This window comes from Balaenoptera musculus, chromosome 4 (assembly GCF_009873245.2).
Source record: "Balaenoptera musculus isolate JJ_BM4_2016_0621 chromosome 4, mBalMus1.pri.v3, whole genome shotgun sequence".
NCBI lineage: Eukaryota > Metazoa > Chordata > Mammalia > Artiodactyla > Balaenopteridae > Balaenoptera > Balaenoptera musculus.
Window position 1 is genome coordinate 96,480,634 of NC_045788.1, and position 12,839 is coordinate 96,493,472.

The following is a 12,839-nucleotide window of genomic DNA, read 5'->3' on the forward strand; positions in this document are numbered from 1 at the left end:
GTTGTAAGTGAATGGATACAATGAAAAGCAGATGAGTAAAAATACTAATTCCCCAAATTCCCCAAAGCAAATATAGATTTTATTTAGACTTTGTAGTTGTTTGAAGTGAACCACATTACTGCCTCCCTTCCCTTATAGCAAATACATGGTCATTGATTGCATGTAGTTGCCCCTCCTACCTACCCCCGGTGGAAAAAAAACAAACAAAAAACCCCCAGCATGCTTCAGACTTTAAAGACTAATTTTGGGAGAATTAGATCAAGGAAGTGTGTGCAAGTGACAACTGTATATGTCTCAGGATAAGATTTCTCCTTAAGGATGAGAGGCTATTGATTTAGAAGGTAGTCTATGAAAAGTAATTTTCCTGCTGGGCTATTGGTTGGGTTATAAAGTAGTTAATGAAGTTTTTGCTCCTTTAGTAAAACTGTTAGCCCTGCCAAGTGGTGTTGAAATATCAACATTGGCAGGTTCAGTCTAATTCAGTCATCCAAAGTCACCAGACGGTGAAGTATTGGCCTGAGGAATCAGAGCATTGGGAATTCTTACCAAGGTGGAAACTGTGGTTGAAACCATGGTTGTTTTAGCTGAAATGGAACTCACTTACACAAACAGCTGGGCAAATAGATATAAAGTGCCCCATTAGGAAGAAAACATTTTCCCCCTCAGATTTTTGGCAAAATGGCATTTCTTTCTGAATTCAATAGCAAAACATCCTCTGTGTAGCTGATGACAATAATGTCCTAATAAAAAGTTAACTAGTTGACTGCTGGGGTGGGGGTGGGGGTGTTAGCTCTATGGGAATCGTTCGGGTGTGGCTTCTGAGAGGAGCTCTCCAGGTAAGCTGGACTTTTTATTTCCTGAACTCTGAGAGCACATGTTGCCTGTGGGCACGTGTCCTCCGGCTGGCAGTCTCACCTCGGGGCACAGGAAAGGGAGCAGCCTGCTCTGCTGGAGCTGGAGCAGAGATCACGGGGCGCTCTGCTGTGAGCTTCCTGCTGACATTGATCCTGTATGTGTGAAGTCAAATTGTGAGTTTATTTAAAACCCCCCAGTCCCTGGCTTTGGCAGCTGTCCATGTGGCTTATGGCACTTTAACCACAACTTTTTCCCTATACTTTTTAAAAAATGCCATCTTTCCTTAGATTTATAAAAATCTTGCTTTTTATATATCTAAATTATTTTAATCAGGATTTTTTCTTATATTTTCAGATAATTTTCTTACATATTCTTAAAAGGTATTTCTTATATACTTTCTTTTTTATTGAAGTATAGTTGATATATAACATGTAAGTTATAGGTGTACAATATAGTGATTCACAATTTTTAAATGTTATACTCCATTTATAGTTATTATAAAATATTTGCTATATTCCCCATGTTGTACAATATATCCTTGTAGATTATTTTATACCTAATAGTTTGTACCTCTCAATCCTCTGCCCCTATATTTCCCCTTCCTTCTTCCTTCTCCCCACTGGTAACTACTAATTTGTTCTCTATATCTGTGAGTCTGCTTCTTTTTTTGTCATATTCACTAGTTTGTTGTATTTTTTAGATTCCATGTGTAAGTGATATCTTACAGTATTTGTCTTTGTCTGACTTATTTCACTTAGCATAATGCCCTCCAAGTCCACCCATGTTGCTGCAAATGGCAAAATTTAATTCTTTTATTATGGCTGAGTAATATTCCATTGTATGTATATACCACATCTTTATCCATTCACCTGTTGCTGGACACTTAGATTGCTTCCATACATATATTCTTATATTGTAAAAAACACAAGAAGGGAGGCCTTCTGTTCACCTCTAAAGCTGTGTGCTATTAATTTATCATTTCCTGAATGCCCAGAATCTCTTTTCCTCTATTGTTCTTATTTAGATCCCTGATTCATCATCTGAGTTGTATATATTTGGTGAAGTCATTTCATTTGTAAGTTAGGGAGCACAATGTCGAAAGTGTTTGTAGGTCCCTATCTTCCTTATGCCAGGCAACCCACCACCCAAAGCCCCGCATTACCAGTGACAGAATCAGAAGGCAGGGAAGATAGAAATCAAAGGCATGAAGTAAGAAAGCCGGGGTGGGTGGGTGGGAGCAGTTTGAGACCTATGGGAAGAGATTAGAGAATTTCAAGATGGCTACCTTTACCAAATTGCCCATTTTGGTAAATAGCAATTATTTTTGCATCATCTTTGTGAATGTGGCTGCTATATAGGGCCGTAAATAAAAGATGGTTTGAATGGTGCCATTCAGACTTTTGCAATGCTCAACTTAAACAACTGTCATTGACATCCCTGTTTCTGTAAGACATGTTGTAGAGCTGCTCCGTGTTTACTGCACACTAGCTCTTTGCAAGTTCTCAAAAATTCTTTACTGGGCCTTGGTGAAGAGTTGGGAAGAGAGTGATAGAGAATCTATGGGGTTTTGAGGAAGAATTCCAATCTGGAGATACAGAGAGCCAGGATACCATGAGATATATGGGGTTAATAGTAAGAATATAACAACTTGAAATTTTAAAAGGATTTGTCTAGTATTATTCTATGAGTGCTTTTAATTATAACTCTGAATACACACACCCCCACCACCACCATCACCACCAAAGCAATTTAATTCCTTCCACCTATCTTGTCTGGCATGCCATCATGCACTGCAGAATGGGCCCGGACTTCCCTTTTCTTTGAAACCATCTTGCACAGACTTTCCTTCTGATGGAAGGTTATTCAAGCATCTTGCCATTACAGCACTTGTAGAAGTAGTTTTTATAATACCCAATATTATTTGATTAATAGCGATATTTAATCTTCATTCTCCTTAAAATATTTAACTGAAGGTGCCATGCTTTTCTTGCTGTGGAAAATTTCTAGTCATGTCACTGGCTTTCAGGTGTTTGTTATTGGTAAGAAAAGCCATGTCATAAACTACAGACTATACATTTCTACTGAATGATCAGGAACAACTGAAGACACCTGTCTAATGGCCTTGGCCACTCCCTTTACCTTATGGCTGTCACAGAAAAATTAATGTAATTCCATATGGTTTTCTTTCTCCTTCTAACATCTTTCCTTGGATCATGGTACCAGGACAGGTAGAGTCATGTAAGCACCACTGTTATATGATACCTTTTTCACTCCCTAAGAATTAAAACAAATGTTAAATTATTGCCAAGTCCCATGTTAAAATTATGGTTTGTATAACTTAGCATTATAGTTCAGTTAAACACAATCTATGCCATCAGCTGTGATTTTGGGGGGAACCTTTTGAATGTGTTATCAGACAGTAACTGCCCTGTTTAACACATAAACTTGAGATGTGATGTCTTGACAGTTCCTTAATTAGCTGCTCTGATCATGAAGGCATTGGAATGTTTCCACTTGCAAGCTAGCTGTCTGAGAAGAACACAGAATACATCTGAAACTTAGAATGTTCAGTTCTTGGAGCATAGTAATGCCTGAAAAGGACTTGCTGCTTTTATATATGTACCACTTGTTTAATGGTGAATAATAATATTAGGCACTATTAAAACTACTTTCACCAGTACTGTAATGGCAAGATGCTTGAATGTCCTCCCATCAGGAGAGTCTGTATAAGGTGATTACAGAGGTGAGGAAGATTTGGCTCATTCTACAGTGGCATTATGGTAAACCAGAGAGATTCAACCACATTGAAATGCTGTTCTGTTTTATTGCTGGGTCATATCCCATTGTATGGATAAGCCATAATTTTTTATCCATTCAACTGGTGATGGACATTTAGGTTCTTTCCATTTTGGTGCTGCTTTGAATATCTGCACACAAGCCTTTGCATAAACTTATATTTTCATTTTTCCTGAGTAAATACCTAGGAATGAAATTGATGGGTTATTTGGTAACTGACCAACAGTTTTCACCAGTGGTGAAACTTCATGAAACATTTAACATTCACACTCAAAATGTATGAGAGCTCCAGTTGCTCCAAATTCTGCATAACACTTGTTATTGACAGTCTTTTCATTCTTGCCATTCTTAATGTGTATGGTATCTCTCACTGTGGTTTTAACTTGCATTTCCCTGAAGACTAAGGATGTTGACCAGGAGTTGGTAAACTATGACTGGGTGGCCAAATCTAGCCAACGGCCTATTTTTATAAATATAGTTTAATTGGAACACAAACATGTCCATTGGTTTACATAATGTCTAATGTCTATAGCTGCTCTTGTACTACAATGGCAGAGTTGAGTAGTTGTAGTAGAGAACATATGGTCTGCAAAGTCTAAAATATTTACTATTTGACCCCTTACTGAAAACATCTGACAATCCTCATGTCATCTTTTCATGTGCTTCTTGGTTATCATATATTTCCTTTAGTGAGGGATCTATTCAAGCCTTTTGCCCTTTATTCTTAAATGTTTTTTTTTGTCTTATTGAGTAGAAAATATTCTTCTAAATATTCTGGATGCAAGCCTCTAATTGGTAAATGTACTGCAAATGTATTCTGCCAACCTGCAGTTAGCCTTTTCTTTTTCTTATTAGTCCTTTTAAAGTTCAAAACTAAAATTCGATCAAGTCCAATTTATCATTTTTTAAAGCCTATGCTTCACATATCATATCTGAACTGATGGGAATTGATTTAATTATTTTGATGTCTTAGAAAATTTGATTTTGTATAACAAAATAAGTGACTGAACAAGTATACAGGTTGGCAGTGTAAATAGAATGTGTGTAAAAAAAGAGGAACATACTATGGGTTTATAGAAAAGAATAGGGTTTATTCTTTTAATCCTGAAACAATTGAGTCATTATTTTATTGACATCACTATAATAGCTACTCTTTTACTTAATATCTTATGGAAATAATTGCTAATCTGATTATTCTCAAACTTGCTATTTACTGTTTTACAACACTGAGAGCTTATAGGCTAAGGCATTTACAGCTACTACACTAATAGATATTTTTTACTTTTAGAAGAGAACTTTTGTGTTTTGCAGTTTTTCTCTTGAAGTGGTTTTATCAACTTGACCAACTTCATATCAGCAATTTAGACCACATTCTGAAATATTTTGGAAAGTGTTAAGATAAGCTTAAGAGAAATTAGACATGAAAGAATTCCTCCTACTAAACGGGTTGTGATGGGAACTCCTTTCTCACAGATCAGTGACTGGATGTCCATGGTAGTTTAGCTGGCTTAACTAAGTGCCTTGTGTTTGGGCTATGTTTCTTTACAGAATTTTATTGACACTGACCACAGGCACTCAGAATTCTGCGGTCAACATTAAATGTCTGCTCAGCACCTGTACCTATAGCAATAGCAATAGCAACCTGACTCCTCTGGTTGATCCAGAGGGTTCTATGAACTTGTAGCGCTCTACCTTTTGTCTGATTTTTCTCATCTCACTACCTTCCTCACTGTTTTTAATGCCACAGGGCATTTATTTTCTTTTAAAAATTAAATGGGGATTATTTCTAATTTTGTTTTGAAAGGGATTTTTTTCTTTTAAAATTTCACAACACCCTTTGAAATATTTATAGAGATACCCTAGGGTGTTGCAAACAGAGGATTAGAAACAACTGTCATAGATCCAAAGTTCTACTTTGCCAACATGCAATCTTTTTTTTCAGCCGTTCTAGTATTGCTTTCCTGAAATGCTCACATTCTTCATTTTCTCTCACTCTTGATTAGTATAGGCTTTGTTTCTCATATAGGATGCAATAAAATATTCTTCCAGTACTCTTATTTCTCTGTACTCCTGGGCTTTCCTGGGTGATATATATGCCACTTTACTTATCAATGTTTTCCTAGTTAAGCTTGTATCATGTTGTACTTTTTTTTATTATCTCTATCTTAAGTCATTCACCTGAGGTCTTCGTGCTAACTGTTGAAAGATAACTGTTATTACATGACTAGTGTTCCAGGCCTTTAAGACAGAATTACTTGGAGTGAAGATAAATTTATCAAAGATGAAAAATTACTATAGGATGCACTGAGATATACCTTAAAATACTGGGGAAATTGTTTAAGAATGTAAAATTGAATACTAGTCCAAACATTCATTTGAAGGGACACTTGAGGAACTTATTCAGATGAAAAGGATAAAAAAATTGCTTAACCATTTTGCTGAGCTCTGAAAGTGTCAATGGGGTCATAACTGAGTGAGCAAAGGGATATTGAGGGAATCCATGCTGGGTGACAATGTGAGCATAGGTGTAGGGCCAGGGCCTCGTATGCATTGCAGAATGTGAGAAGATTTATACTGGCCAAAGAGGAATGAGAGATGTTGAGAAGTAACAAATAGATAACTAATAAGGACTTACTGTATAGCACAGGGAACTCTAACTCTACTCAATACTCTGTAATGGCCTACATGGGAAAAATAATCTAAAAAAGAGTGGATATATGTATATGTATAGCTGATTCACTTTCCGGTATACTAACACAATGTTGTAAATCAACTATTCTCCAATAAATTAAAAAAAAAAAAAAAGACAGAATTCATGTGTAGCAAGATAATAAAGGGATTTGAGTTCCTAGATCCAGTAAGGCACTGGGATGAGAGTCTCAAAATACTATTAAATTTGTGATGCTGTTTTGAGAAAAGATTTGTTTGTGTGCTTTTTGCTTTCTCAGGACTTTTAAAAGTTTATCTCTAGAGAGTAGTATGAATTGGAATTTTGGAGAAAGTAGGTCAGATAAATGCTAATTTATTCAAAAAGTTACATGATGTTGATGTATTTATTGACATAAATTATTAGCAAAAGGGAGAAAGGGGCTTCCCTGGTGGCGCAGTGGTTGAGAATCTGCCTGCCAATGCAGGGGACACGGGTTCGAGCCCTGGTCTGGGAAGATCCCACATGCCGTGGAGCAACGAGGCCAGTGAGCCACAATTACTGAGCCTGCGCGTCTGGAGTCTGTGCTCCGAAACAAGAAAGGCCGCGATAGTGAGAGGCCCGCGCACCGCGATGAAGAGTGGCCCCCACTTGCCACAACTAGAGAAAGCCCTCGCGCAGAAACGAAGACCCAACACAGCCATAAATAAATAAATAAATAAATAAATAAATAAATAAATAAATAAAAAAGACTTTCTCTCTATTAAAAAAAAAAAAAGGGAGAAAGACTGGAGTCATGAAAATTCTGGGCAGAGGAAGCAAGAACACTTCCACTTTTGTTAGTCAGTAGTTCTGTTTACAACCTTCCTTTTTCTCAGTTGGTACAGCCATCCTTCCCACTTTCCAAGGCAGGGAGTAACATGGTACATCAGGTCACAGTCTGTGAGCAAAGGTCTAATGTGATGATGCTGTGACTCTTGGCTCTTAGCCCAAAAAGAGTGCAGCCTAAGTTCATGAAGATTCCTAATCTCTTCTTCCCAACCAGGTGTTGGAAACAGGCCCGCTGTTTTTTGATTTATTGTGAGACCCTATAACCTTATAAGGTAGCAGAATATTAACCCTAGATTAACTGTAGGGTTAATCTACACACATAACTAAGAAGGGGAAAATTGGCTTGACCAAAATCTGTGTTATATATGTGAGATTATCTATCTATCTATCTATCTATCTATCTATCTATCTATCTATCTGTCTGTCTATCTATTATTTTGATAAGGTGATATATATATATATATATATATATATATATATATATATATATAAACACCTTATCAAAATCTTATGAAGTTAGGACAAAACATTATCAGTTAGCATCATTTTCAGCATTACGGTATGGGGGTTAGCTACTCCTTACTCAGTTGGGTCATGACAAAGTTCTCAATAAAAATGAGAGCAGGAAGTCCAGCCTAGCGAGAACCTAAGATGCGGTTTGGACCCTGCACTTAACCTGCAGAGTGATAGAGGTGTGGCTGCCCTCAATTTAGTCATTTGTCCTATAAGAGAATTGGACTAGGTGAGCTGGGGATGAGTTTCCCTCAGACTTTTGGATAAGCTGCTCAGTGTCTCTGGGTTTTTTGCCACAAGTGTAGCAATAGCAGTCAGAAAACCAAGAAGTTATAGAAATTTTATCAAATTCTTGGGAAGTACAAAGTACTATGCACATACCTGGAAATAGTAGTACTGACTGCTAAAGTAAGACAGTGGTTCCCACAGCCTGGTCTCCAAGACGTGTTGTTTTTATTGCTTCAAAGGCCTAATGGAATCCTTCTATATTGGCTATTTTGAGGTCGCCCAGGATGACTTTTGACTGGAATAGTATAAATTTAGAGTGATAGCTTTGGGAAACCCATGCTATTTAGAGGTCCTGACTGGTATATATACAATATAAGTCTTCAATTAATGAGAAATAGACTGAATTATTAAGTTAGTAAATACAGTCTTCCCAATAGGTAAAATATTTTTAAAATATGAATTCCCAGTGAAATAAAGAAAGAAAATAATTGAGGTCCACAATCTCTTATCTAAAACTCTCAGAGCCAGACTTGTTTTAGAATTCAGAAAATCTTTGGATTTTAGAAATGTACTAGGATGCCTAGACCATGTATTAAGTAACCTCTTCAGTGGGGTCTTGATCAGCACCCTTTAATTAAGCATATTTAATTCTAGGAATTAAGATTCCTATAATTAGAATCTAGAAAAATGGTACAGATGAACTTATTTGCAAAGCAGAAATAGAGTCACAGATGTAGAAAACAAACTTATGGTTACCAAAGGGGAAAGGAGGGTGGGATGAATTGGGAGATTGGGACTGACATATGTACTCTACTATGTATAAAATAGATAACTAATGAGAACCTACTGTATAGCACTGGGAACTCTACTCAATGCTCTGTGGTGAGCTAAATGGGAAGGGAATCTAAAAAGAGTGGAGATAGATAGATAGATAGATAGATAGATAGATAGATAACTCATTCACTTTGTTGTACAGCAGAAACTAACACAACATTTTAAAGCAACTATACTCCAATAAAAATTAATTTAAAAAAGATTCCTATAATTAAACATGTGAATAAGTCACACTGACTATTCAGTGAGATTAAAGAAAGACTAAGTGGCCTCATAACAGTTCAGATTGAGTTTTGTTGCCAAATTAGTTTGACATGAACTTACAAAAACCTAACAAAGCTTTTTTGGATTTCTAAACTGTGACTAACGGGCTTTGGATGGACCTGATGAAGTAACCAATTATCGAGCAATTACTGTGTACCAGCTTTAAGATATTGCCATTTGCACTAACCTTTGTAAACAACCTGTCAAAGTAGACATCGTTATCCATAATTTACAGATCAAGAAAGAAGAGGCTCAAGCACAGGTTAGTGAGCAGCCAGGGCACACTTATAAGTATATGGCAGAGCTGCAGTTTGAACCCAGCTCCTTCTGGACCCAAAGACAAAAGACAATGTTGTTTCCTCATTGCTTGGTCAAGACCTTTGATTAGTGTGATTGTCCATCCCTGTTGCCTTCATAGTTAAATAATAATAATGCCTTGAAAATATAGAGTTTCTCTGCTTACTCTGCAGTCTCTCTGGGGAAGTTCACCCAATAATCATTTATAAACTAAAGACACCCAGATGGATCTGGACCCCATTTGCGAGCACCACACTTAGATAGTCAACTTACTGTTGGACATTTCCAACAGTAAGTTGACTATCAGTGAGACAACAGTCAGTTGTCTCACTGACCAAGCGAACTCCAGATAGAACTAATCATCTTTCTTCTCAGCCCTGCTCCTTTTAGAATCCCTTATTCTACTATCTCAGTTACCCCTAAGCCAAACCCCACCCACTTCCCTCCCTTTCCAACTCTGTTCATCACTAAGTCCTGCGAGGATACTGCTGGAGACCAGCACTGAGGAGGCTGGGGGTTTTAAAGTGCAGTAATTCAATTTACCAATAAGAAATTTCAGATCCTTTCACCATTTCCAGATAGGATGTATAAAATGAAGGTTCTGACCAACAGTGGATAGCCAAGATAGCCTTAAATCCCATTTACCTGCTCAATAATAAACTACAAAATATTAAACCCTAAGATTTTACTTTGTATTCTAGACTGCTTTTGCTTTATACGTTATTAAGTCTGTTTTCTTTGATCTCAAAATTAGCTGTATTTTAGCTATTTCGTTGGGTGTGCTGTGATCTTGAGTAGCTAGATATCACGATTTCCAGTAACAATGCCTCTAGCCAGTAACTTGGGCTCCAAATTTGTCTTGGGATGCTAAAGAGGTGAAGTAACAGCCACCTATACTTTCGTTCCCATCTTTAGGTAAAAGGCCAAACCTGAAGGTCCACATCAATACCACAAGTGACTCCATCCTCTTGAAGTTCCTGCGTCCAAATCCTAATGTAAAACTGGAAGGTTTTCTCCTGGGATATGGCAGCAACTTATCACCAAACCAGTACTTCCCTCTTCCTGCGGAAGGGAAATACACTGAGGCCGTGGTCGGTAAGATCTTTGGGTTTCAGGCATAGGAAGAAGAGGTAAAAGGTAATGGGTGTTATATGATACATAAATCTTGAAGCATCATTCTTTCTATACCCTCAGCCGAACCAAATGCCATGATTACAAAACATCTTCGTAATTGTTGTAACCCATAGCACAATTTTTTACATTAAAAAATATGTAATGCATACCCTGCTTATACTGCAGAAATAAGAAATAATCAACTTCATTGCCATTATACCTACAATCCCTGACCACATAACTAAACTTGCACAGGGAAAAAAACTAGCTAAAATACCTTAAATCTCTGTAACATAGCTTGTTAATGTGGATTAATTTTCCTCCCTGCTATGTCTTTACTTTCTTCTGGTGGAAAATACCATCTACAGCTTTCTGGGTGTCTATTCATGCCAAGCTACCTTTAAAAAGAAAAGACAGTGTATTACATTTTAAAATTTTTAGGGTATTTCAGACAAAAAGATTAAAGTTTGTATTTGTGTTATGAAATTTTACATTTCTTTGAAAATATTTTTAATCACATTAAAATGTAATTTGAGAATGTAGGCACCTTCAAGCCTTCTCCAGAAAAATTGTTTGCAAATAAAAGGTTTTTAAAGGATAACATTTTTTTTAAAAGGGATCATCTATTTAAAATGCTGTCAAAGGCTTCCTGAATAGCCGAAGATGAGATTTATATTTTGCTCCACTGCTAAGATTATTGCTAAACAGTCTTTTTATGAACTTCCGAAGTTTAATCCTATAACTTGAACTACTGTAGACCAGATCTGACATTCATGCATATATGTAGCAATGTTGAAGATGAATCTGTTTTGTCCTGCAGCCCTTTGTTCTCATAGAGAAGTCTCTGTTGTACTTTAAAATTAGGCAAGAGAGTAACATTATTAATTATAAATGTCTGGACTGAATTTTACATAAGATAAGCACTTTAAAGCAGACACATTACAGTTTGTAACCCCTCAAAATTTGAGAATTAGGCACTTTGACAAATGTAACAACACTAACCTTGACCATAGAAACCATAAGGAATTTGAAAATTTGCAAATATTTCCCCACCATATTCACCTTTCACTATAAAAAGTGACTGGAAGCTGTATACATACCCCCAAACAAGCAGAAACAGATCTACTGCTCCTTTACTTATTGAGCATTAGAAGTAATATTTTACTTATGATAATTTTTTATCCTTGGTAATATAGACTGCAAATTTGGTCAGTAGGAAACATCCTTTCCCTATGATGTGGAAGGCATTCAATCTTAAAGTGATAGAAGTCAGATTGCTAATGAGAAATATGTGTAGAAAACTATAAAGAAAATTTCTAGCACAGATATATCAAGCTTTCACTAATTCAGTGATGAGGGATGATCAAATAGACTAGGTACCTTTTTATTTCTTTACAATTATTTTCATTCCTTAAAACTTTTTATTATGAAAAAATTCAAACATATAAGGAGAGGGAAACCTGTAATGACCCTCATGTCTCATCATGCAACTTAAATACATAGCACTGTTTCGCTAATCTCTTTCCATGTATCCTTCACACACGCTATTTTTAGGGGTATTTAAAAGCATAACTAGATATCATAGATAAGAAATAGATAAGAAATAATTTTAATAATGTCTTGCTTTTATCACATTATAACAATAATCCCATAATTTTGTTTATACCTAGTCCATATTTAAATTTCTCTGGTGATCTTTAAAAATGCCTTCTTAGAGTTGTTTCTTTTTTGAATCAGGATCCTACATGTTCTACATGTTAGGTTGGTTGTTATGTCTCATTAGTCTCTTATTCTATAACAGTCCTCTCTCCCTTCCCTTTTTAAATGTCATTGATTTGCTGGAGAAAGTGGATTATGCATCCTGGTCCACATTCTGTATTTAACTGACTGCTTCCATGTCTTTTTGAACTGACTCCACTATCCCTGACTTTCCTGTGAAAGATATTTAGATTTGGAGGCTGTATTAGATTTGGGTTAAGCATTTGGGGGGAAAGAATACTTTATAGATGGTATGGTTTATTTCCTAACAACTCCCAAAGAGGTACATAATGGCTGGTGTCATACTTAGTGATTTTAAAGCAGTTTGGTGTGTTTAGGTGGCCTCAGCCTGATCCCTCCATGATAAAATTCATCATCAAATTTTCACTTAATGGTTTTAGCATCTATCAATGCTCATTGCCCAGATGCATTATTTTATACAGAGGTTGTAAAATGGTAGTTTTACATTCTAGATAGACTCTAATTCTATCATTCCTTCTGCACTTTTTAGCTGAAATTCTACATTAAAGAATTTTATTTACTCTTTCACTTTTCTTATCTAGTGTCTTAGGAAAGACAGGATAAATTCTCATTGTAATAAATTGATGCCTGGAAATCTGCAGTGGTGACCAATGATATTGTTGTTTGTTTTATAATCAGTAAGAATGCATTGGTTATTTTGCATTGATTTTTAGATATTTAA

General features: G+C 36.2%; 1 protein-coding gene across 11 annotated transcripts in view; it reads left to right on the forward strand.

The window, feature by feature from the left end:
- Positions 1–12,839, forward strand: part of LOC118894889 (ABI family member 3 binding protein) — a 260,700-nt gene that overhangs the window by 52,079 nt on the left and 195,782 nt on the right. For all 11 annotated transcript variants that reach the window (XM_036851584.1, XM_036851585.1, XM_036851586.1 and 8 more), the window contains exon 2: positions 10,181–10,360. In XM_036851584.1, the coding sequence (XP_036707479.1) occupies positions 10,181–10,360 (180 nt within the window). The remainder of the gene's footprint in view (positions 1–10,180; positions 10,361–12,839) is intronic.